The 26,548-nt window shown below is 44.7% G+C and overlaps 1 protein-coding gene across 1 annotated transcript in view; it reads left to right on the forward strand.

Moving 5' to 3' along the window:
• Nucleotides 1–8,685: 8,685 nt before the first annotated feature.
• lsamp (limbic system associated membrane protein) overlaps nt 8,686–26,548 on the forward strand; it is a 523,212-nt gene continuing 505,349 nt past the window's right edge. Inside the window, exon 1 of the mRNA XM_008299969.1 lies at nt 8,686–8,886. Within this exon, the coding sequence (XP_008298191.1) occupies nt 8,823–8,886 (64 nt within the window). The 5' untranslated portion in view covers nt 8,686–8,822. The remainder of the gene's footprint in view (nt 8,887–26,548) is intronic.

Consider the following 26,548-nt stretch of genomic DNA (forward strand, 5'->3'; position numbering starts at 1 on the left):
GATAAAAGTTGGCGAAGTCGGTCGTTGACTCAGCCGACATCCTGAAAGAGGTCAAAGTAGAGTCGCTGCTCCTTGGTGCTGAGGTGGTTCGGGCATCTGGTTAGGATGCGCCTGCTTTTGGAGGTTTTCCAGGCGTGTCTAACTGGGAGGAGACCCTGAGGTAGACCCCAGAAGGAATTACATATCATCAAATGGCCGAGGACCGTCCTGGGATCCCCCAAGAGGAACTGGGAAGTATTACTGGAGAAGGAGAGAGGTCTGGGTCGCCCCGCTAAGCCTGCTGCCGTCATGACTCGACCGCAGATAAGCAGAAGAAAATGGTTGGATTGATGTAAAGTAGTTTTATGCAAATGTGTCTTACATTCTCACTTAATGTGAACTTTGTAAAATACTGTGAAAGACCTCAAGTGTCCCCGACTCTTTTCCACCAAACTCCCTAGACGGAGCGAGCTCGACACGCAGCCTGACCTCCATCTTCTGAGCTTGTTATTGTCACTTTCTGGCTGTGTGCTTTATCACATCCACAGAGCTTTAAATAAAGTCCATCAGTGTGGGCTGGTGGTAGCATTTTCATAGCTGTCACTGGTTATTACATCGATGTCTTCAGTTGTGGAGACTGTAACGGGACAAAATTACTGGGTTTTTTCTTTTTATTCATCATGAACTGATTCTTAATTTTGATCTACTTTTTTCCAGCATCTCTGCGCACAGACGGGATGTAGTGATTCGAGAAGTTGCTGTAATTTCCGTATTTTGTTGAGAAGGAATCATCATTTCTTCAGCATTCCCAAGCTTCCATTCAAGTCGTGGATAGAGCCATTGTTCGTCTTTATCCCTCGTCCTTGTGTTCCTCCTCTTTCTTCTTTTTCTTCTACCACCTGCTCCTTTCTTTACTCTTCCTAACTCAACAGAAATTACGGGAGCAAGTGGAGCTAATGCTGCTGGTTGTGCAGGAATGTAGTAATGAGGCTTATTGATGAAGCAGGTTGTAGCTCAGCTCAGCGGAGGCTGAACACAAACCACATGTCAAATTAGTTAATGAGGATGATGAGCGGAGCTTTACTGATTCGATTCCCCTGAACAGATGAGATTATAGCACAGGAAGATGTTTGAAAATCACACATTTATAATCCATAAATGGTAAATGGTCTGCACTTATATAGCTGCTCGAAGCACTTTACAATGTGTTTCTCATTCACCCACCAACGGCGACAGAGCTGTGATGCGAGGTGCCTGCCGTTGGGTTCAAGGACGCTTCGACTGGGGGGCCGAGGGATCGAACCGCCACCAATTGGAGGACAACCCACCCGACCACCTGAGCCACAACCGCCCATTAAAAACTCCCTCTAAACACCGGTTTTGTGAAAGAATAACAACCCACGTTCTGCTGTGGCTTTCATTCCAAATCAAGTTGTATTTCTATTTATTTTCTTTCTGAAACCTGTGAAAAGCAAAGAAATGGATATAAATCCTATTTACAGCTGAATATAGTGTAATATTTCTGAATTAATTACTGTGGCTTAACACGCTGGCCTATCTGAACCCACAGTGATTGCTTCCCCAGAATGTACCCCGGTAAAGGTTTGAGGTCATGAGAGTGGACTGCAAAGACATGGCTGGTCAATCAGTAGCGTTAGAAAGAAGATGCAAGCTGGGCTCCACCCAGTCTATTGACTGTAGAGCTGAGAGACGAGAGGAGGACAATGGGAGGGCAGGAGGAGGAGGAGAGGCTCTATCAGTCAAGGTCTTTTCTTGTATTGACCGTGTGTGAACTGGATTCAGTCCAGAATTAACCCTCACCTAAATCACCTGCGAGCCAGGCACGGTGTTTGCAGAAGGACGTGTTGAAAAGGAATTGTTTGACGGATATTAGGTCGGGTTGTTCGTTATCAGACATGGCTGACAAAAGACTGTGATCAGATTTATAAGCACACTGAAATTGGAAGATGGGAAGGCGTGTAGAGACGCTGTGGACGTTGGAGATGAAATATACGTAGGATGTAAAGACGTATTTCCACCTTACAGTTCCGTCGTCACATGAAATGCATCCGTAATATTTGTGAGCATGGTGATACACAGAGCATCATGCTGTTTTGAAGTTTGTTTTTTAGATGAACTATGAAGCTATTCAGAGTGTACTTATTACTACTAAATGTGATAAATGTGTTAAAACACGGAGTCACCTTCCACATGACGTTCCCCGAACAGCTCGCCGCCTCCTGTAGGATGCAGAAAACAAACAGAGAAGAAATATCGTTTTTTTTTTTTCTACTTTCTTTTATTGACTCAACGCTCGGAACAAGTATGAGGCACAAATCGCGCTGAATCACTGTTGGATTCTGAAGTTCATCTCGGTTCTTTCTCACTGTCACAAGTTTCGTCAGTTTTTCTTGGTCATTGATGACTCATCAATGAGATTTGTAGAGAAAGTGCTCTCTCCTCTCTGTCCTCCCACTCCCTCTGCTACTCTTTACTCCTTATCATCATGAGATGCTTTCGTTTTCTCTATGAAGTGTTCAGCTTCTGCATGCTAGAAGTAATATTCATCATTTTCTCTCCCACACAGTTCACACTTGTTCCTCTCGTTCTGGGCTCTTGGGAATAGAGCTGCTATGTAAACAGTTTCCCACAACACGATTGGCTGGGTTGAAGTGGAGCTGCCTCCTGCGTCTCTCCACCTGTACTCGATAATGCTCTTATATTTGTTGGCCTGCCTCCTGTTTACATCGTTGTCCTGATTACCGATTAAGACCACCACTGCTATTACAGTCAGAGTCGGTCCTGTCTCACATGCAGCTGTGCAGCAGACAGGTTGGTCCACAGTGCAGCACATTGTTTTCACAACTTGAAACTACAACAAAATACAAAAGCGATGTGAAACAGAACAGTCCCAACTGGGATTGAATTCCAGTATGCAGGGTTAAAGTCTTGTGCTTGGTTAATCCCACCTCTTCCCCTCCAGCATCCTCATGCCGACTTTGTTGCTTGTTTTATGTACAAAGTGAAAGAAACTCACCAGTCCCAAGACATGGAACTTGGTTGCAGACCAATAGAAAAAATATTGTATTCTTACTTATTTCTTTTGTAGTATAGACCAACCATAGACTGTATATAAAGAGGGACAAACCCTCCCTGATGTCAACCGCAACGTTGCTGAACAGCAGTTTTGAAGCTGCGTGTGGTGGTCCTGTTCCTGGTTAACCAAAAGTAAGCAAGAAGGTGGAGCGTGAGTAGAACTGAGGCAGGTCAGGGTTAGGTTTTTCAAATCTGTCTCGATAACTTCCCCTGCCGTGCCCGTCGGCAAAGCAGTTTGGGGTAGGAAGCAAAGGCAATGCACTGGCCGTCGCACGTCGTCAAAGATCTCTGTTCACCTTGTTGTAGGTTAGTGTCATCTTGTAAACCACTTGGGTGTTAGATTTCTGACATGTTTTTGTTGGTTAGGGTTAGGTTTTTGAATTGGTGAAGGGAAGACTTGTATGGCAAGAGGCCATTGTTCCCCTGGTTGCATTCCCTGGTCTCGGCTGGAGTACAAAAGTACAAGAGAGGATGTCCTGGCGAGAGGCCGTCGCCGTCTTGGTAACATTCTCTGGTTTGAGGGTTAGGGGTTTTGGAATAGAGTTGGGTTTTATGGAAGTTTGTCTCAGGAAGTTTAGGGTTAGGGCATCCGTCAGTCACTTCAAGTGGCCCCACCCTGATTGATGCAAACCTTTATGGTCTGATATGATTTAAACAGGAGCATTTTATAAAAACTCACCTCAGTACAGTTGTCATGAAATGGGAAGTTAGCTATAGAGACCAAAACTGTTTTTGATACCAGGCTGTAAACATGTTTATTTCTGTTGTAAAGTTGGACGTTTTTACATGTGTTTTATGGGGATGGACACACTTCTGGAGGCAGCCTCAAGTGGCCGTTTGAGGAACTGCACTTGGTTTCATTTTCCGGCTCCGACTCAAAGGTTGCTGCTCGACACCGATGCAGGTGTTGTGAGACCGAGCTGTGAAATAACTCTCACAACACTTTCTTTTGTGTTTGTTTTTAAATTAAACCTGTCCCCGTGTTCCAGCCTGTTCTAGCTTCCACTCCCCATCTCCAATTATAAAGAACAGAGTTGAGTTTTACCAGCTGCATCTCATTTGTGTTATCCCACACTATCCATTGTCAGCTCTGTTTGTGTGCTGAATAATGTGTCAGGTTAAGCTGCTTCAGAAGACAAAGATCATAATGAATGTGACAGTTCTGTCACTTGTAACCCATTGATGCTAGTGACATGTCTATGATTGCAGTCCTGCAGAATGCTTCCTGGCAGCCCATCAATTACTTGAGCTCATAATAATAATGTCATTGTTGAGCTCGGTACGCGGTGGTGACAGGAATACTTGCCTCTGACTGGCTGCTATGAATTAGTATGTGGGTTGAACTCAGACATAGTTTCAGTCCTTTATGCTAAAGTTGAGGTGTTTGACGTGAATGAAATATGCGAAAATGTAAATGGGGTGGTGCTGCTTTGTTTGACTGAAAAAGTGTATGTGACTGACCTAAAACGTCCGTCGAGATGCAAACAAAAGGGGAGGAGCTCTGGTGTCTGCTTTTCTGTTTCAGTCCGTTTAGAATAAAAACAGAGACAGTCACGCTAATACTGCATCGCTCAAGCTTAATCAATAATTACATGCATGTAGAAAACTCTTAATACTACAGCTGGTGACTCAGTTTACAGCAAAGACACCACCGTAACGGAGAGAAGGTTAAATATAAAGGGAATCTTTATAATTACTGCTTTTCTACTACCTTTTAATTAAATGTATTTTGGTAGCTGTAGACTCTGTGTCTCGTCTCTGCCTGGATACTTACGTCTACTTCTGTAAGTAATGAGATCCTCGTCTCTCAAGGGAGTAAAGACCCAGAGACAAAGTCCAACACACTCTAACTAGATCTGAACCAGAAAGTGACGCTTTGCTTGGCAGTCATTTGCCTCTCTGTCGGCGTGTTATAAGACCTCAAAGCCTTTAGAGAATCTCTCACAGGGTTTCCATGCCAGCTGAGAGCCGCCGTGTTGCGGCAGAGAGCTCAAGTATAATAACTGCAAAACAGTCATAAATCAAACGTTCTCGGCAGAGTCGCAGGTAATCAGCTGGGGTCTGGTGTAATGTAGAAAACACTGGGGTTGAGACACTAGAAATAGACAGAGGAGCTCTTTATTCAGGACAGAGACCAACAGCAGTGGAAACTAGAAACTGGAGCTCCAACAGTCATTAGCATCAGAGCACAAGTACTGCAGAGCATCTGTAACTTTACCGTAAATGAGCCACCTTTGGAGGTCACAGCGCCGAGTGCACAGAGTGCTGCGTAATGTGGTGCCATATTTAGAAGGTAAATCAATGCAGAGCTTTTCTGAACTGTATCCTGATACTTGATTGATGGCAAGTCAAGCTCACGCTTTGGGAAGTCGCTCATCAGCTGTGAAGGACTGAACACTTTGGTGGATGTTGTTCCCTCTGGGATTTTACCAGAGGCACTGACTGACTGAACGTCGTACGCTTACCTTCATCGTCAGTGTCTTTTAGCACTCTGAAAACCAAGAACATGTTGTGCTGACCGAGCGAAATGACTTTGATTAGAAGCCTCTGGCAACACCTCAAGATAACGTCTGTGAGGAGTGTCTGTCAAGTGAGATACCTGGAGGAGAGTGGAAGGAACACATTTGTCTGTGGACCGTCCAAGTCCCTCAAAGAAAGAATCAAAGCTGAGAGTCTCTGGTGAGAGCCATGTCTGGATGTGAACACGGATCACTTCCTTCCTTCTTTCCTTAATTTATGTCTTTGATTTCCTTTCTTTCTACCTTTTTAACTGACTCTCTTCTCACTTGAAAAAAAAAAAAAAAGCCTGTTTCTATCTCTGCCTTGTGCCTTCTCTCCGTGTCTCATTTCCTTCCCTCTGAGGCTGGTTGCAGTTTCACCTTTAGACTACATCGTGCACAGTGTCGTCCCTTTCCCATACTCCAGCATCCCCACATTGTTCCATATTTCTCCCTCAGAGAAACTTCGCACCTTGACTTCAGAGTAACAGCTCCAAATTTACCAACACGAGCTCGAGGTGCTCACACTGACAACCACAAGTGTACCGGAGGACAGAAACGCTGTGGGCTGGAAATTAATTATGAATCAAGACATTTGGAGGTCAGGCGCTTTGACCTTTGTGCTGAGTCTAAGACACGAGTGGACTGCACTCAGTTTAATGAATCTGAATTCACTCTCTCTAATGAAGGTAATGTGATGAGGACTTGTTTTCACTCTGATTGCACGACTGTAAAAGCAGGAGCAATTGCCTGGAATTACAGTTTGAAATGAGCTGCTACGTTTGCTCCATTTCTTAAATCATGTGATGTTAATGTCTTCTTCCAACATTAGCAACACTTTGTCTTTTGCAAAGATATTAATGACAGTCTCTGATGTGAAATCACTTTCTACCATCTGCCATGGAATTACTCATTACAAACAGTCTTTTGCATATTTATGAAGTTTGTTGCATGGAGCCCTAGTTCAAAAAATATTTTATTTCCCTTCTCCCGTCTTTTCAGCCTGTGTTCATACTGTGCATATTACTCACGCAGCAGGCTGAGAGATGGTCTGTGATTACACGGTGCTAACTGATGTGGCTTAGACTAAAGATTGGAATCATGAGTCTGCTTAAAGGTGTTGAGGAGCACTGACGGCGTGAAAGGCAGGAGTGATCCTTGTCTCAGGCACAGATCTTCATGCACTGAGTGATCTGATACCACGTGGAAGCATCATGAATAATGTATGAGGCCATGCAGTTTATATACATTTCATCCACCGGACCGATGGTTTTTTGCAGGATGACACCAACATGAAACAAGACTTGACTGGTCTCTGACATTTAGCACTCTCACTTCTCTGACTTTGACGGCAAACCGTACATTTCGTGGTGTTGTTTTAGTGGGATTCCGTCTAACCTTTGCTTTTCTCTCGCTCTCTCTTGCTGCTGGCATGTTATAATGAAATCGTCTCTTCTGAGTCTGAAATACAAATGAGCAGGGTGACGGAAACAGGTGGGGACTGTAAATAAACCCTCTGAACCCGGTCCACCGGAGCCCTGAGGTCTTGTGGGTAGAAGCTTTGCAGGGGGGGAAACTAAAAGGAAACTTCACACACAAATACACAAAAAAGACTAAATTTAGCTCCGAGCAGAAGTGATTCTTCTGCGTAAACCAAATGAAGCTCTCTTATTGTGATGGCATCTGGAGGTGTAGCTGGTAGACGGACATGTGAAGTGTTTGTGACTCTTTAATCGAGTGTTGTGAACAGAGCTATAAATAAATATAGACATCTACCTGTCAGAAGAGTGTATTTAAACCGCCGGATCTATATCACCACACGCATCCACTCATTCGATTCACGAACCATTACCTCCTATATGAAGCAGTCATTAGAGCTGCTAACTCAATCATTCCATCGTGAAGTGCAGCGGGTATAGATTACAGAAAACAGTCTATTATATCAGTTTGTGTGGCGCGATCTCATTACGTGCAGCAGTCAGCGATGCTTACTGGATGCGTTTTGAATCAGATGTTATGTCGTAGAAGTATCACTAAAACTAAACGAGTTACCAAGAGTGCATATTAAAAAACTAAAGAAGCAGCTTCTGTGGCTCTGGCGTAGTAAATCCCCTGTGAGGATGACTTGGGGGGTAAACCAGCAAACATAACCGGCTTTTCTCCAGCGAGACCAAACCAGACCTGTGACATACATAGTTTTTACTAAATATGGAACTAAGCTGCCCCTTCAGACACAATGAACTGCTCGCTGAACTGAGGAGACTTATTTATGTCTTCATTACAAGTCAGAATTAGACGATGTGGTGCTAGTCACAAAAATATAGAAAAATCAGTTTCAGATTGTCACGTCCCTCTTTGCTTGAATGGCAGTGTTTTTGCTAGTATTCAAATAGACTTGAAATTAATTTACTGGTCTGGGGAAATCAAAGAAGTAGGACCAATTTCTAACTTTATACCTTTTGTCCTATCAGTTTTGAAATTAATAGGCAATAATCAAACCGTTTGGAATATTCTTAAAGTGTTTCTTACATTGATACTGCTGTTAAAGTCAGCATTTGAAAATGATGTTAATCTTATGGATCAGTAATTAGTTTGTATTGATCAAAATGACTGAGTTAAAACAAGCATCTTCCCTTTTTCACGGTGGAAGATGCTCTTTACAATTAGTTTTATAGCAGCAGCCGTGGTTATAGTCGTAGTCCATCATGATTTAATTACCAGGCATACTTCTTGTGTACATATTGATCAGAAAATTTGGCCTGAATGAGATGTGTTACCCTGGTTTACCCTCATTGTTGTGTGTAGACACTGGAGCCCAATTAAGCCCTCAATTAGTCATAAGATGATAAAAGCATCTAACTGTGATCTGACCTGCTGAGTGGAAAATATTTTAAAAAATAATAAGAAATAAATTTACAAATAAATAAGTTATGATGCTGAATTAAATGAAGTCCAGATTAGTTTTGTATTCGGTCATGAAAAGCAGCTTTAGAGGAGCACACACTGAGCAGCTCACTCTCACTTCCTGTCTCCGTCGCTGAGACTTCCGGTAGGGGTCGCTAATGTCCGCGTGAACGCAGCAGCAGCAGCAGCAGCAGCGACAGAGTCTCCGGCTCTCGTGTTCAGCAGCAGTAGCAGCAGCTCCACTTCACACCGGGATTTCTTCCTCCGCTCGGCTTCATCTGCAGCTTTCTCTCCTGGAAACGAGCCGCTGGAGACGGAGCTTCGTGCGGAAGAGTCCCGGACACCATGCGGTACTTCTGGATACACAGCGTGTGGATCACCGGCGTCGCGCTGCTCTTCGGCTTTCAAGGCAAGGACCGATTCATTCCTCTTCTTCTTTCTTTTTTTTTTTTTTCTTTACATTTCATGTCCTGACGTTTTGCACTAAACGGAGTTAAGAGGGGAAGAAATTTTTAAAAATAGTAATTTAAAAAAATAAAAGAAAGAAAAGCCAAAGCCAGCCTCTCCGGTGGATGCTGGATGCGCGTCTGCTGCTGGAGTTGTGCAGGTATGTGGAGGGACTTCCCGTCCTGAGAACACCTGACATGGCAGAGAGGCTGCTGCTGCTGCTGGTTGCTCCACATAAAGTTGGTGATGAGAGACAGAAGCAGCAGCAGCTCTGGAGGCTGAAGCTCCTCTCAGCACCAACGTGTGGAGCTGCTGGACGGAGCTCACACCTGTTGGTGCTCAGGAGCCTCGTGGCTCCAGCAGGTACGCAGGTGTGTAAGGAAACTACTGTAGGAGGAGTGGATGTTCACTTGCTTTTCCACTGATGTGCACGTTGTAGTTTGGATCATTGATGACTTATTGGACTCTCCTGCTGGCAGGGAGCCAGTCAGTGTGGTTGGAGATGGATGTGATTCATGTGGATGTTTGAAGAAGGAAAAAAAAAGAAGTGCAGCAGGAAACTTTTGTGAGCTTGAGAGATGACGGCGGTAGGAAAAGGGAATTAGTTTTCATGTCTCCTCTCCTGTCTACTTTAGTAATTAAATGTCAGCAGTAAGTGATGATGCTCTCGGCGGTGTAAGTAAATCCACTCTTAAAGAAATGTTTGGGAACGCGGTGGCGACAGGAGCCGCTCGGTTTGACTTCCAGAGGAAATCAGTTTAGGGGAGGGATCAGAGAGTGGAGGGGAGAGTTTGTGGTGTTAGCAGTGAGTCAGAGCGGCGCTTCTCTGCTGTGTTCGCACCAACACACATGCTGAGGTGTCAGACGAGACGTTCTCCTCCACAGACTCACCTTGAAATGACCAGAATACGCTTCCTTAGTAAATCAGTCCCCCTAAATATTTGGACGCCTGTACTTATTATAAAAGAAGCAATTACATCTGATGAAAGTCCAGTGATAAACCTCACTTTTATGCAGAAATGTGGAGCAAGATTTTGTCCTCATGGTGAACAACGAGAGCAGCTTTGGTCAAGTGACCGAGGGCTGTAGCCGTGACAGTCCATCAGTATTCTAGACGCTCCTCTTCCCAGAATTGTTTTCCAGCTCCTCCTGGGGAGTCCCCGGGCGTCCCCATGCCAGATTAGACATGTAATCCCTCCAGCAACTTCTGGGTCAATCCCACAGTCTCCTTCCAGTTAGATGAGCCCGGATCCCGCCAGAGGAAGGCACCCGGGAGGCGTCCTCATCAGATGTCCAACCACCTCGGAGCAGCGACGCTCCTCTGATCCCCTCCTGGACTGTCTGAGCTCCTCAGCTGTCTCCAGGAGAAAGCTGAGCTCAGCCGTCCTGTGGAGGAAACTCATTTTTATCTTTTTGATCTCCTTCCTCTGGTCGCTCAAAGATAAAAGATGGATCCGAGCTTGTGTCCAACTCTTCACGGTTTCATTTAAAGTGAAACAAAACACACTTGTTTGAACATTCTTTGACATAATGATTTGGAATATTTAACATTTTTATTATTATTTATGACGGACATGAGTTCCAGTACGTTTCTTCTTTCAGTCTCCACTTTATAATAGATTTAATCATGTTGGAGCATCACCTGATGAGCGCTGACCCAACAGGTTGGGCTCTGGGTGCAGATTGTACATCCTGAAGTGCCGCTTTTTGCTAATTGTTCAGCTCCAGTTAATTTTTTTGTCACATATTTGTCCCATAAAAATGCCTCTTTTTAACAAGCCAATGCGATTCCCCCGTGTCCCCAGAAGATGCTTTTTGTTTTCAGTTTCAGCTCCAGATATTTCACATATCATTAATTCTCTCAGGCCCACAGTTCCCCTGGTTTTAGCCCAGTGCCAAATGGGCTGTTACAGTACCTGCAGCTTTAAATCCAGTCGAGCTGCTGCTGCCCACAGTCCAGAGAGGAGGAGGATGGAGGACTGGTTTTAGTCTGGAGACATCACAACAGGCTTTAATGGCTCCTTGAGATGCTTTCTGGTCTGTGGAGCAACGGACAGAACACGATGATGGTCTGTTCTCATATGTAGCAGGTCTGTTTTGATGAGGGTCGTGTGCTGAATGCAGCTTCCAGGGTCGTTGGAATCAGCCGGCGAGCCTCACGTCGTTCATTCGAGGCTGTCCACAGACGCCTGGTGGTTTTTGTATAATGCAGCTGTTTAGCCGCTCTTTGCTGCCTCCGTACTGTACAGCCGCCTGCAGATCAGAGGCGTGTGCTGAGGTTCATGACTGGAAGGAGGCAGATTCACAAAAGCAGTTTATTCACTATTCAGCTGACTGCCGGCGATGTACCTCACCTGTGTGTGTGTGTGTAAAGAATGCTGATGGGATATGAAACATGTTTGGTTGAGAAAGAACTTTATATTTATAGCACTGACAGAGAGAGAGAGAGAGTGTTTGCCCCCATGTGTTGCAATTCTACAATTCATGCTCATTCAATACAAATGAAAGTATAGAGCGGCGCACAAAAAAATAAAAATAAATCAATTGTGACCTTAATTGAAATATTTAGTTGTTTTTAAAAGCTTTTAATTCTGAAGCTTTAATCAATTTTCATGCAGACGGTTTAACAAAATATTATTTTATTTAAGGTCATAATGTAGTTTTTAAATATTGGATTGTTGTTTTTTATTCGTCTGATCTCATATTTTTATGAAATAAAATTGAAAACCATCTTACCTTCATTTGTAGATGAAGTAAACCTTTTAGTTCTGGCGTTGGTCTTCCATTATTTATCACTTCCTGTTTTGACTGAAAGACTAGTTTTGAAAAATTTTAAAGCTTCAATATATAATCTTCCATTTTGGCAGTCATTCCTCCCACACAGTCCAGAAACATGTTGAGGTTAATTGGTGATTCTAAATTGTCTGTAGGTGTGAATGTGAGTGTGCTTGGTTGTCTCTCTGTAAGTGTAGTCCTGTGATAGACTGGTTACCTGTCCAGGTGAACCTGCCTTCACCCTGAGTCAGCTGGGATAGACTCCAGCCCCCCATGACCCTAGTGAGGATTAAGGTGTAGAGATGATGGATGGATGGATTTTGGCAGTCAGTTGGAACATAAAATAAAAATGAATGGATCACTGCAGTGCATGTGACTTCCTGATGATCTAACTTATCAGCGCCTGGAGCGGCTGTGTAGAAGACGAGCAGCAACAAGTTGGAACAGGAAATACAGCTGTGACTCGATAATCCGACACTAAATGTAAAACATTCTTTTATGTCGGATAACAAGGCTGTCGGATTGTCAAGACGGAGGTCCAGATACAAGGAGGGCTTGATGCTGGAAGGCTCATTTGTTGTTCTATTGTTCATAGTTGTTATAATAACTAGTAGGGCTGGTCCCAATAGCACTTTCTGGTCTCTGGATATTCAGGCCAAATTAATGATGAATATCAGAATATTCGGGGTGGTCTGGGGACACTTCCACCCCGGGGCAGCACTCCGACGGGGTGGAAGTGGAACACACAGGCAGTACTTGGCTGCTGATGCTAGTTTAGTTAGCGCTCACACTTCTGTTTCCACCATCGGTGGCGGCGGGGGAGTGGCAGATACACTCCACCGTTACCATCCATGTTAAAACACTGAGCACGCTCACTGCGTGTGACGTCGTCGTGTCCTCTTCTGCACATGCGGGACACTTTTGGGTCGCATGAAGTTCACACAGCAGATCACATACAAGTCGCATTTAACTGGAAATGTGAAGGAACTCACAAAGAAATCCTCATTGAGCATCAAGTTCTGCAGTGTGAACGTAGCCAATCTGTGGGATTGTTCAGTCAGATAATACGCCGTTATCCTGATTGGTGTCATGTCGGAGTCGGAATCCAAGGCTGTCAGTATGTTAAGGCAGTTTTTCTGTTCGTTTTTAGGGCGGCTGTGGCTCAGGTGGTAGAGAGGTTGGCAGTTCGATCCCCTGCCCTGAAGTGTCCTTGGGCAAGACACTGAACCCAAAATTGCTCCCAGTGGCAGGCTAGCGCCTTGCAAGGCAGCTCCGTCACCACTGGTGTGTGAACGGGTGAATGAGAAACACATTATAAAGCACTTTGAGTACCGCTAAGGTAGAAAAGTGCTGTATAAGTGTAGTCCATTTACCATTTTTTTCCTAAAAGCCTGTCGGATAGCAAAGTTTTAGATTGTTAAGGGTCGGATTATCGAGTCACGACTGGAGCTACATTCAGTGATTCTGACAATAAAAATGATCAGAATGATTGGAATCATACAGAAAACAAATTTAGAGCATAAACCAGTGGACGCATTTATTTTACGTTGCCATTATTAGTTTTCCTTTTACGTTTCGTGATGACTCCCTGACAGCACGTCCCTGATGCAGATGCAGGCCAGTAAAGACAGACAGATCGTAGATATGAAGGAGCAGCTCAGGGTAATTTTCACTGAATGGTTCAGAGACACCAACACCAGCAGAATGGAAAGACAGGTGCCGACTTAATTAGCTTCTTATTTCTTTCTTTCTTTCTTTCTTTCTTTCTTTCTTTCTTTCTTTCTTTCTTTCTTTCTTTCTTTCTTTCCTCACTTATACAAAATAATGACGTTATTTTTTTTAGCTGTAAAACCTGAACTGAATGAGAGGCTGCAAAATAAAGTTGGATAATAAACAGTTAAGAGGGCCTCTCACTACATCCCCTCCTGGTGAGTTATTAACACCCCTCTACCTTTCACACATAAACCTCCATCTCACACTCCAGCTACTCATGAGCTTCTCCTCCCTCAGTCACCTCGTTTTTTGACGGCCCTTGTAATTTGAAACCATCTTTTCTTGTCCTTGTGTCTCCCCCTGAAATGACTTTCCCGATGCCGTGTGCACATGACAGACAGTAAAATCATTAGCTGCCGTTTGAGCCGTTGTTTCCTCCGAGAGGCGCCGCGACGCTCGACTCGTCGCCGAGCCGCTTTGAACTGACGTCCATCGATCTGATTGTTGACCCTGTTTCCTGATGGGTTTCCAGAGTGCAGCCAGTGAACAAGAAAGGTAGACAAAGAACGGCCACCGATCTCAGAGCCAGCTTTTAATCAGAATATTTGCCCCCTTATGTAATCCAGTAATCAGCTGCTTGCTTCTCTCAACAAGTGTTTATCTTGAGCTGAGCATCGGTTTTAATCACACAGGTAGATCGCTGTTCCACCTCCTCCGTCTCCCTCCAACAAGGCCAGCTGCTCAAGTGTGAATTATAATTCATCATCGCTGCTCTGTTTGGATTCTCGTTTATTTTCTCCACTAAGTTGAGCAAGTAAATTAAAAAATGGGGGGAAAAAAAAAAAAAAAAACGAGCTCCCTTTGTGAAATATATATCCGTCTCTCCACAAACAGCGTGTTCTGTAAGTGGTTCTGTTTAATAAAGTGGGATGCGTTACGATATCTCATTCATTACTTCTTCGCAACACAACACGAGGTTCTGGAGGCTTTAACGATGCTTTTTAAAAAAATTAATCGGACATGTAAATGCAGCTCCTACCAGACAGAGGTGGCGGGAAACAGAATCACATTATGAATGTTCCTGAGAGATAAATATGTATTTGTGCTGCTACACAGAGGGCTGTGCATCAGTCTTGGTTCTTTTATTTCCATTTTAAAGTGGGTAAAACCTCCTCCTGGTTAGCAGATGTTTTACTGTAAAAGTTGACTCTGAGCGGCTCCGACGTGTTCGTGCATCCACTTAGGTGAAGCTGGGAATCCCTGACAGCAGAATCATGCAAATAAGCGTGTTTTCTTTGGCAGCGGACGACTTCATGGCCGATTTAGGAGGAGAGAAATGTATCTGTCATTGGAGCAGAAGACTGTGCGCTCCGGTTGCTCGCGCTCCGTTGGTGGTTTTCAGATAAACTCTTTGTGTCCACACGAAGCTTCGGGCTGTGCTGTTATCTTCTCTCACTGGCAGAAACAAATTTCTTTCATTTCCAGAGGAAATTGAGCTAACTCCCTCCTCACGTACGGAGAGTTCTGTTCTCAGCGCTCATTAAGAATTAAAGGTGATTTGGTCCTGGCGTTGTGGATCAGGTCTGTTGTAATCTGGCTGGAAACAGACATCATGTGATAGGACTAATTATTCTAAAGATGTGGTAATAGCTCAGGATGTGGGCGCCTTAAGGTGCGACCAAACTCTTCTGTAACATCCTGTCTTTAAAGAAAACGTGAACAACGGCAGAATCAATAGTACAAGTTTAACGAAACATGAACCTTTTACCAATCTGTAGCATCACAGGAGCGCGAACGTAGACTCTAGTAACCCAGATTACCTGCTCGTATCTGCACTTGTTTTTATATAGAACAGAAGGTTCAAGGCCCAGTGAAGTGGTCGGTAGAGGGTTAATCTGAACACACTATTTGTGTAGGTTGCTTAATCATATGCACGTTCTCTGTTTTCCTTGCCTCGTGTTGTTCTAACTTCTCACGGTGACATTTCACGACGCCCGGAGCAGCGTACAGTGCAATAAGTAGTTCTTGATGTAATATGTAATTATGTATGCCTGCAGGTCTGCGTGGAGCAGCGCTTTTGATGCATATTCTGTGATACTGGGCGTTTTAGTTTCTTGTGTAAATGAGCTACTTATAGCACGACTTTGGTGTGTGCATACAAACGAAACATCTTAGAAACTGTAGTGGACCGATGTGGGCTCATCCAGAATGCACGTTTCTGGTAAACCCAGTGCTCTAAAGGTGCATGATACTAAAAAATAGGTTTGCTTTCCAGAGTGCTGCATAGTACACCAGGACATAGCAGCTTAGCAATGGATCCAGGTTCCTCATGAGGGAGGAAAGATTTAGCAAACTTGGATATTTAAGTCGGGCTGCAAGGTGGAACAGTGGTGAGCATCGTCGCCTCGCAGCTAGACGGTCAGCGGGTCGCATCCCGATGAGGACACCCGGGGTCCTTCTGCGTGGAGTCTCCATGTTCTCCCTGTTGTGGAAATTTTCTATGATCTACATAAAGTCCAGTAGTCTTTGTCTTGTTTTATTCAAAGCTTTGAAGGTACAGGTCATACAGAATGCAAGCAGTCTGCAGGAGAGTACGCATGAATGCAGGCAGCGTGGTATTCTTTTACATGTAAAGGCGTGGCCTTTACTCCAACGGTAGTATAACAATCCCATGCTGGAAAACAACAGATGGGTATACAGGGTGCACTCATCCACAGACATTAGAAGACTAAACACGCTGGACCAGGCATCAAAAGTCTAAACACATGGGATGCACAACTTCTTCTTCCCATGTACGGCCACTAGTGTTTTACCAAGATGTTATGAGAACACATTTTTAGGCCTGTAACCTTTCCACTCAGCTTTAATGAAACTTAGTGAAACTTGCTTTGACATTCTTCATGCAGATGCAGTATTTTTCCACTACACTCCCCGTGCAGCGTGGGTTCTATCCGGCTTCTCCGGCTTCCTCCCACAGTCCAGAAACATGCTGAGGTTAATTGGTGAATCTAAATAGTCCGTAGGTGTGAATGTGAGTGTGCTTGGTTGTCTGTCTCTAAGTGTAGCCCTGTGATAGACTGGTGACCTGTCCAGGTGAACCTGCCTTCACCCTGAGTCAGCTGGGATAGACTCCAGCCCCCCATGACCCTAGTGAGGAGTAAGGTGTAGAGATGATGGATGGATGGATGTTTATGTAAATTCAAAGGCATAAGTGGTTCGATGTGTATTGTGTCTGAACAGCACCATGTTGTCTCTGCAGTGCAAGTCTGAACCATTTCTAGGTGATTTTTTGATATTTTATTTTGCTAAATTTAACCGTCCACCTCCTTGAGAATTCAGTTTAGTAAATAGTTAACCTGCAAACTGAGCGCTAAGTTGGAGATGCGAGAAGCGAGTTAGCAGCACACATTCACAGCTAATGTGAAGCCCGTACCGACAGAGGTGATGGGGTTTCTGTGATCAACCATAGAGTGTATGGAACCACTGATCTGTCAAGGTAACGGCTGCCTCCGTGCTCATAATAACTCCGCTGAAGAGCTGCATCTGTGAGGCTGACGGCGCCGCGTTATGAACATCAATAGAGTAATTTATCAGAGCTAACTTGGACGTGTCGGCGTTGAACACATCGCAGACGTGCTCGTGATATCAACCGCTCATGAACTCCGCATTGATTCTGTTCTGCAGAAAGCATTTCCTCCCGTGCATGTTTGGATTCAGAGTGTGCACGGGGAGGAGGTGCTGTGAGAGGGACGCACTGTTGAGTTACATAGAGACGGGCTCGTATTGATACCGGTATTGATGGCGGTGCCGCTGATCGGTACTCGTTAAAGAAGACCGCGCTGTGAAGGGGAATTTACATATTCATGATTTTCTTTGGTACGGTGACGGTGTGGCTCTGCAATTACCATAATGTGTCTCTACTGAATGTGTGTCACATTCATGCATGAAACACATTGTGGTGAATAATTGAAGGTGTAAATAGAATGTGCATAAATAAATTCTCCCTCTATATGTGACGGTAGACTGGCAGCAGAGGCAGCAGCATCCTCTGGATCCCCTGCTTATTATTATTATTAATAATAAATAAAATAAGTAGGATACATAAACTACCTGCTCTGGAAATGTGAAACAACACCGTGTTATTTAATTCAATTTTGCTTTCAGTATGTTTTGTTTCATTTGGTTTCCTGGGTACAAAACAGTGAAGCACTGGAGAAGAAATGGAAATAATCAAAGAATAAGAAAAAAAAAAAAAGGCACGATTTGGGCTCCAACACAAATTCCCACCAGGCCAATATAACATTTTATATTCTGACATTATAACGTTCTGAGAGCGTCTTAGTCAGCAAACCGCAGACTGCTTACAGAGCTGCTTTCTGTAGCATCCAACCTGTTTGTTCTTGTATTTAAGAGTCTCTAAACATCAGAGGTGAGACTGTATTATGGGATTACAGGATTAACGCTTTTTGCTTCGTTTACCTGCTAAATGCATCCACGTATCCGGTTTCTATTAATCCGTCATTCAAACAGGTAATCCTGTTGAAGAAAACACCTTTGATTCTGTGTCATGCTGTGGATTCCCATTCCAGCGAATTTCCTCACAATGAAGATTGTGTCACTCTCCTGGCTGATGATTGGATTAAGATGTTTACATAAGGAGCCGAGGCCAGCAGGCTCTCTTTCAAGTGAAACAACATTTGGCATCGTCACAAACTCTGGTGAGCTGCCTTTGAATATGTGGCGCTATAATAAGTGGAGGACTGTTTATTTAATCATGTCCAACAGCAGATTAAGGACCTCGAGTGTTGCAGCGGGGAAAAGCGTCTAAATTGGTCGCATGTTTGTGAAGAAGTCTGTGTGAAAATTGCTGCAAATTCTGCTGGACACTCCACTCACGCTGTTGTGATCAAAGCCAAATGCAGTGATTAGTTTCACTTGCAATCCCGACTCTTTGTCTGTGCAAACACGCCAGATTTGATATTGTTTGGAGTGCGCTGCCAGTGGCACTGGGCAGGCGGACAGAGATTTTACCGTGGCTCGGTCTGGATCCGCAGGACGGCGGTCTGGCCACAGCAAGAGGACCTTCACTGGAACACAGAGAGTAAATCAGCAGAGCAGAACATATGACCGTAAACAGCAGCGAAATATGAAATGAATAATACGGCCGTCAGCAGCTGGGCTGGACTGTGATGCTGTAGATGCTCGAATGTGTCTTGACAAAGCAAAGTGAGTCACAATGTGGATGGTAGGAGATGGAGATGTGGCAGTCGTGTAGATTGATGAGATCATCGTATGGTGGTTGAGTAAAATTTATAAATAAATAACTGATGTAGATGATCTTATTAAACATTATTAATACACATATAAGGTAGAAGTGAGAAATAAATAAAGACTTCATCACAAACACACTCATGAAACCTTTTGATCGACTTTCTTATACACGCATTGGATTACAAAACATACATATTTCACACCAGAACATTGAGGACAAACATGGCTATTGATGCATTAACTAGATCTTACTCTAACTACTTTTGTTCGACCAGTCTGCTGCCTCCGTGTGCAGTTTTTAAGAGCAGCGAGGTTTTCACGAGCCGCTGCAGATTTAAAGCCTCGTCAGATTACGGCTTCGTGTCGCTCTGTGCAAATGAAGACGGAAACGGGATCCAAACCCCGACGTGTGAAAATGGAAATAACATTTGTGAGCGTGAGGCAGCGTTTACAGTGTGTTAGCGGGGCTGGACTCAAACCGAATGTCTCTGGATTTATGGGCATTCCTCCACGAGAAGAAGAAGAAAAAAAAAAACCCTAAAAACCCTGCATGTTCCATTCCAGCCCCCCATCCAACACACACACACACACACACACACACACACACACACAAGCACATTTGCTGAGTCTCTGGAGAGCAGAGCTAGCTTTCAACCAGTATTTCAATAGCCCTGGCAGGGCTCTGAATACTGTACTTTGAGGATGGAGAGGGGGGAAGCAGAGAATGGTAGAGTCAGGCTGTCTGTCAGCAGAGAGGACAGGATCATAGACGGTGTCACACCAGAGTGAAAGGCTCTAAGTGTGTCTCTGCATGGTGTGTGCCAGCTTAAAGGTGTCTTTTATGGGCCTCCTACATCCAGCATGGGCGTCCCATCAGCCCAGATTGATGCTGTCAAGCAGCTTAATGATGTCTGTCTGTACCAGCAGCAGCAGCAGCAGCAGCCTGCACGCTGCGAGACAGACAGACGTGCACACACACAGTTTTATATAACAGCAGAGCAGTGGAGGCGTCGCTGTTGTGATGGAAGGTCATGGTGTATGATGCCAGTGTTACCAGTGTTTCAATGTGGGGAACTTTGTAAAGACTCCCCAATGTCCATATGGAGTTTTTGATAACCTTAAAAGATATATCGTGAGCATTTCCGCTTTCAAACTGACTTTAAAAGGTTTCAGACATAACAGAACCAGTCCCATCTACTGGTGGGGCTTTCTCTATCGTTATTGCTCAATTTCCTGTTTGAACAGCTAAATTACGACAATAGTGTGTAGTGCTGAGTAGTGTTTGAGCAGAGTTGTAAGCGAGCTGGTGTGCTCGTGCTGCAGCGTCTTGTGAAGGGTGGGTAAAGAAAAAGTCGACAAAACGTGCATATCTGCTAGGACTGGTGTGATTAGCAATTTCTTGGCTCCGGATATTCGGCCCCAATTCATGACGAATATCCGGATATTCGGCACGTTTAAATGCCCTTTATTCACACAGTAAAGGGCATTTAAACAAACTCAAATAAAGGCGGGCGGTGGGCGAATATCGGATCCCAAAATTGATATCCGGATACCACCACAGCGACCAAGTATTCGGCTGTTCGGGTCCAGCCCTAATATCTCTAAAGGAGGCAATAGTGTGGAGTCACACCTGAGCCATTTCAAAGCAGGAAGGACTGATTTTCATGTTCAAACTTCTAAATGTGTAACTTGTACCACAAAGAGGAGTTTTTAGGGGTTTAATTATTGCCTGGAGAGGGACTTTAATTAATGGACTCACTAATTACTAATTGGTGATTTGCGCCCGTAGAGACAAAAATGAGTAATGAACCGGATCGCATATGGAGACGACTCTAATCAACCAGCACTTGAGCTTTTTCCATCAGTAATGTGAGATGTTTCAGGGCTTTAACTCACGTCTGCTCTTCACCTGGTGGAGCGGTTGTACTTCGGATAGTAGCTGTTCCATCCATCACTGGTGTGCAACGCAAAAAGTTGAACCTTAAGCACTTCGTCAGACTGCTGAGGAGAGCTTTTAGCATCAGTCTTCCTTGTATAACCACGATAGCTTGTTTTTTTTCCTAAATTGTTTTATGTGTTCTGCTCCCACCACAAGTTCAGTGAGTTCTCCACCGGGGCATCCATTTCAGTTACGTCATGTGGGAAGACGCCGGGTTGCACCATGAATGTGACATTGCGGCTGCACGTGTGGGCGTGGTTGTGCGTTTGGCTGTCTTTGTGTTGGAATTTCTAATAACAATAATGCACCCCAGAGGCAACTGTCCCTTGCTAATGAATTGCAGAGAAACGTGAAGTTTGTCTGCTTTTGTGTGCAGATGCTGTTTCTTCTCGAAGACACGGTCCTGTGGGACGTACGTGTTGTGTTTAAACAGCTCCAACGAAAGCAGCGTGTCGTTCTGTTGTTGTTTGTATTGATGGCAGCCAGTTAGCCGAAGTCAAGACAACTGGAGGCAAACACAAGGCCCTATTGATTACCTCCATGTTGATTTAGTAGTGTGGGGTACCACATGTGAACTGATACTGGAATACAGTTCTGACCAAACACTACTTTTCTGTGCTACTTTACTCTCCCTACAATAAATGACCCCAAAAAATAATTCCAAATCTTTCAATTTCACTGTTGTTATTCATCATGGTATGACACGCCTATGATTTCGTCTTTTCTACGATGTCAGTTAAGGAGACGAGGAGGAAAAAGGGGAGGGGCCTAAAAATGAGGAAGTACAGGTGTATCATCAGTCTCATCCTCACTGAGAGGACCAACGATGGAGGAGGAGGTGCAGGTGATGCGATGAGACACATGATGACCCATTTCTTTCTTCTTTTTTTTTTTTTTTAAGGTATTTTTCTGGCCTTTTTGTCTTTATTAGACAGGACAGTCGAGAGAAAGACAGGAAAGTAGGGGAGGAGAATGGGGCAAGCAAAGGGCCATGAGCAGTATTCGAACCCACGGCCACTGCATCAGGGACTACAGCCCCTGTACATGGGTCGCCAGCTCAACCAAGTGAGCTATAGCGGTGCCCAAGAGAGCCCATTTCTGAAGTCAAGCCTGAGCGTGTGCAGCTCTGCAATGACATCGGCTTGTACCCTTTTTAAATATTAAAAAAAAAAAAAAGAAAAGAAAATCAATGTGTGCAGCCAATGATATTGTGGCGGGCTGCCACAAACAAATCAATGGCTGGGAAACAGTCGTATCAACAGTTGCGACCACTTCGACTTACCATTGCCCTGACTGACTCGGATGGAGACGCGTTCGAGGGCATTCCCTCTCTGTCGTGCTTTCAGATTCTTAATCTGGCACCGATGGATTTAACCCTCCACGTCCCCAGAGCCACTCTGTGACGCCTGCAGTCAGCACACCTTAGTGGTTGCCTTGCCTCGTGCTTTGCAGCACATCTGACCCCTATCTCTGCAGGTGGCAGCTCCATTTCACTTCATCAAGCCGTGTCCAGCTGAGACACACGGATGAAGGCTCGACCACCGGACACTTACCAGCAAGCTTCCCTCCTAGGCTGGCTGTACAGGTGGTCTTGGTGTTTGTGTTGTGGGGGAGGTATTGAAGCTCCTTGTTGACCTTCATAGGGGTCTTTGAATCCCCCAGGACTAGCTGGCAGTCACTACAACCTGACAACGTGGCGCCAAGGATCACAGGAACCCCAACACCACAGTAAGGTGGCACTTCTTCTTGGGGATCCAGAAGTCAAAGCTCTTGATTGAATGCTCTGTCTATATTCCAACCATCACCTGTGGTCATGGCCTTTGGGTTGCGACCGAAAACCTTAGATTGCAGATGCAAGCAGCCGACATGGGTTTCCTCCTCAGAGACCGACTGGGCTTGGCCTCGGTGAAAGTGTGAGGAGCGCCGACATCCGGAGAGAATCGTCACTGCTCTTTCATGTTGAAAGGAGCCAGGTGAAGCGGTTCACACATCTGACCAGGATGCCTCCTGGGATCCTTCCTTTGCAGGTTTTCTGGTCACGCCTCACTGGGAGGAAAACTCGAGGTAGACCCAGAACTCACTGGAGGAGTTACAAATCTCACCTGGCCTGGGAATGCCTTGGATTCCTGAGAAGCAACTGGAAAACACTGCCAGGAAAGAAGGAATCCAGAACGCTCTGTGTAGCCTGCTGCCCCTGTGATTTGACTCAGATAAGCAGAGCCAAATTTATAGACGGATAATTTAACGTGAATCGGTAGTATGTATGGAGCTGGGTCGGCAGAGTTTAGTACCCAACCCATTTACCCTGTTGTATTTTATTATTAGTCCCTTGGACACAGACTCTCTCCTGGCTATTATCTTGTAAAACCTTATGTGCTTGAAATTATGTCACAGCATATAAAAATCGAATGGAAGCAGCAGGATTTAGAGTCATTTGTGTTCCAGTTTCTCAAACACTTTTAACAGTACTGTCAGAACAAAGTACTGCGGAAATCATAACAAACTTGGACTGAAAACATGCAGCACAGATTTGGATGCACGTGTTCATTACAGTGCGTGTGTTGGGATAAATTGTAACTGGAGTTAAAATAATAAAGAAAATAGGTCCGTTTTGGGCATGATTTAAATGATCTTGGAGAACTTTACCTGTCTGTTCTAAGACAAGAAAGAATAGCATGGTGATTGGACCAGCCAAGATGACAGATTTTCATGTGAAGTAAACGCACAACAGAAGACTGTGTTGGTAGTTAGTTGACAGTTTTAAGAGCAGTAAAGAAATTCAGTTCCTCTGAAGATGTAGATCTGATCAGGAGGAATTTGCATTTATTCAACATGTGTGTGTGGAACATATATAAGATAATATCTGTGGAAAAATATGTATTTAACTCACTTTTTGTTGTTGTTTTGCTATCTAGTAGATCCGTCTCTCTTTACTGAGCTATCCAGTACCCCATCTGACACCTTAACTATCAGTTAAGTACAAACCTGTTTAAAGTTTCCCATCCTGCTCTCCCTGCAGCATGCATACAGTGTACAGTACAAATACCCCGTCTGCTGCCGACCCAAGAGCAAACCATCTTAAGTTTGACCTGCTTTTATTTGCTGCCAGTTCAGTAATGCCCCCTGACTAATTGGCTCTAAGCTGTGTGTTTGGGCTTGGTGAGCAGCTCTCCTGCGACTCTCATCAAACAACATCACATTTATTCTGTGAATCATCTGGTTTGCGCCACGCTGTGAGTCTCTGATGTTAAACATCGTTCCATGTGATTCACCAGCAGCTCATTTGGGGCTACCGGCTTTCATGTGGAGGCTTCTCAACCTGCAGACGACAGTTTCTGAGCTGATGTAAACAGGGCTTGGTTCTCTGTTGGACTTTGTGGCTGGAGGGTGAGACATCCCACATACTGAAGTAGAGATGGATGGAGTCAGACGGCAGACTCTGTCTTCTGTTTCTTCATCCCAACATTTCCTGTAAAAGCTGCAGAGAAGTTTGGAGGCCTGAGTGAGCCTGTGTAGCCTCACAGCCTCAGGGAAGAGCTTCTGAAAACCAAATGTGTGTCCTTCAACTGTTCCATCCACCTGTTCCGGCTGTCAAACAGCTGGATGTTCCCTTCTTATTATAACACACACTTCCTCGTCCTGATCTGCTTCCGTGGCGGCGCTTGGATAACTTAAACGTAGTTATTATTTTTGGATCGTATCGTCCTGAAGGTTAGCGTGTCTCATATGGAGCTGTGATCACTGGAGGTTATTGTGCTTATGTCGCTTCATTTCAAGTCAGTTTTGTCATTTTGTCCTTTTTTTTTCCAGTCAGATGGTATTTGAACAATTTCATCCTGTCTTAATTAATGTCATACACATAAATTAGTGGTGCTCATTCAATAATCATGAGTTAATTTAGAGGTGATAATGGAAGGTGTAATGGTTCTGGTTCCTGCCAGGTCACAGTCACCAAAGTGAGGCTGCTGATCGCTGAGCGGTGATGTCTGCTGGTTGAGAAATGACACCTGAACATCACAACGGTGGGGCAGCCGTGAAAACTGCGATATAAACAGCCATTTGGTGTATTAATACAGCTTCCATTGTGTTCTGGGTTTAGCGGGGTGTCTGGTACTGTTAATCAACACTCAGCGGTTTATGTTACGAAGGAGGTTCTTAATTTGACTTCTACTGCAGCGAGGACGCGCCGTCTTTATCAGCTCAAAGACGCGTCCTCTGATGAAGTGGTTCATCAGGAATTAGCTCTGCCACCCCACAGAGGTCGGTAATGAGACATGATGAGGTGCAGAGATGCGGCGGTCTTCATGTGGACAAACTTATTTTCCAGCTTTCTGCCCTCTCTCATCAGGAGGTTTCTGATTATCAGGAGACGTCTTTCCCCTGTGTCCTCTATTAACACGAGACGTGACCGGATCATGCTGTGTTCTGAAATGAACTCTTCCACTGACCCCCTCATGCGGAAGAAAAAAAACACCTTCAGACCCACGTTAAAATGCTGAAGCTTCTGAACCCTTAAAACAATATGCAGAAGTTAAGAAACCCCTCCGCAAAGTTCCTCACAGAGGAGTCAGAAAGTCTGGAGCTGAAACAGAAATAGAACAACGGGCCTGTTTGTCCAGAGACTAAAAGCAGAAACAATCATTTATTTATGGAACAACAATAACTGACGATCTCAGTGGCTCTAATCCAGACATCAGCCCTTAAACTGAGCTTGCAGTTGTTTTGGGTGCTAACGAACAATAAAGACATTAAAGGTGTTTTTTGTTTCCTGCATGTGAAATGCTGCTTCAACGCTTTTAGTTGCATTACCGTGATGTTGAATATCTGTTGATCCCGGCGGCTGGGTTTGACCCTCCTGCTCTCAGGTGACAGGCGTGCAGACAGGGCTGGTAAAGAGACAGATGGGGCAGGTAAAGACTTTATCGATTTTTACCGGTGCGCCACACCACCGTGTCTGCTCTGATGGGGGTCCGGCACGGGCCACTGGCAGACTGATGGCAGCATTAAGGTGGGCTCCCACAGCTCCTGTGACCACCCACCGAGGACGAGGTGCTGGGCTTCGTCCACTCAAGGCTGGGTGCAGGTTGTGGACTGGTTCTGGATGGCACTGGGCAGCTTTGCAACCATCACACTGTGTCTGGTTTAGACCATCCTGCTCCACTGTGACTGTAGTGTCAAAAACATCGTCCCTGATGCTGAGGCCTGGTGGTATCTCTGGTTCATCTGGTGTTCCTCCAGGTATGCAGAGATGAGATGAGCAGTGATCTTGGTCTGTGTGCTTTTATGTCATCACATCGAGCAGCGACTCACATCAGGTTGTGACACACTTCAGTCCAAAGAGCAGCAATGCCTCCGTGTCAGTTTTCTGAGTCAGCATGAAAAACCCACCAGCTAATCAACAGGTTAGTTCACAGATCAGTACAGGAGGGTCCTCGCCAGGATTTTTAACCATAAGCTTGGGGTTAGTGGCGAATACGCTGGCAAATAGCAGCGAAGACGACGTGAAACTTCATCTGCGCTTGTTGTTAAATATTTTCCAGTTACGTACCCTCAAAAACAACGTACCGGCCCAGTTTGCAGTGTAATTTTTTCAGGCAGCAGCGTAACGGGCCGTTGCTCTGTTATGACGCTGGTGAGAACCCTGCAGTACACCTCTGATAAAGGCATGATATACCTGTTGAAGTTGTAAGAATCCTGCTAAACCTAACTTCCAGTCGTAGTCATGACTCTGGACATGGTGTGTGTAGACAGCTCCACGGCATAATAAATAAGAATTAAAGAAATATGGACAAATGTGGACATGTTTATTGGCATAGTCTGTCGGCACAATAGAAAAAGGGAAGGAAGGGGACAAATAACACATAACTTTCATTCTGCAATTAATTCAAATTCCCTTCTTCCTTGAACACTTTGCTGTGTGGGATCA

This window comes from Stegastes partitus, unplaced genomic scaffold, assembly GCF_000690725.1.
Source record: "Stegastes partitus isolate 25-593 unplaced genomic scaffold, Stegastes_partitus-1.0.2 Scaffold32, whole genome shotgun sequence".
In the NCBI taxonomy this organism is placed as follows: domain Eukaryota; kingdom Metazoa; phylum Chordata; class Actinopteri; family Pomacentridae; genus Stegastes; species Stegastes partitus.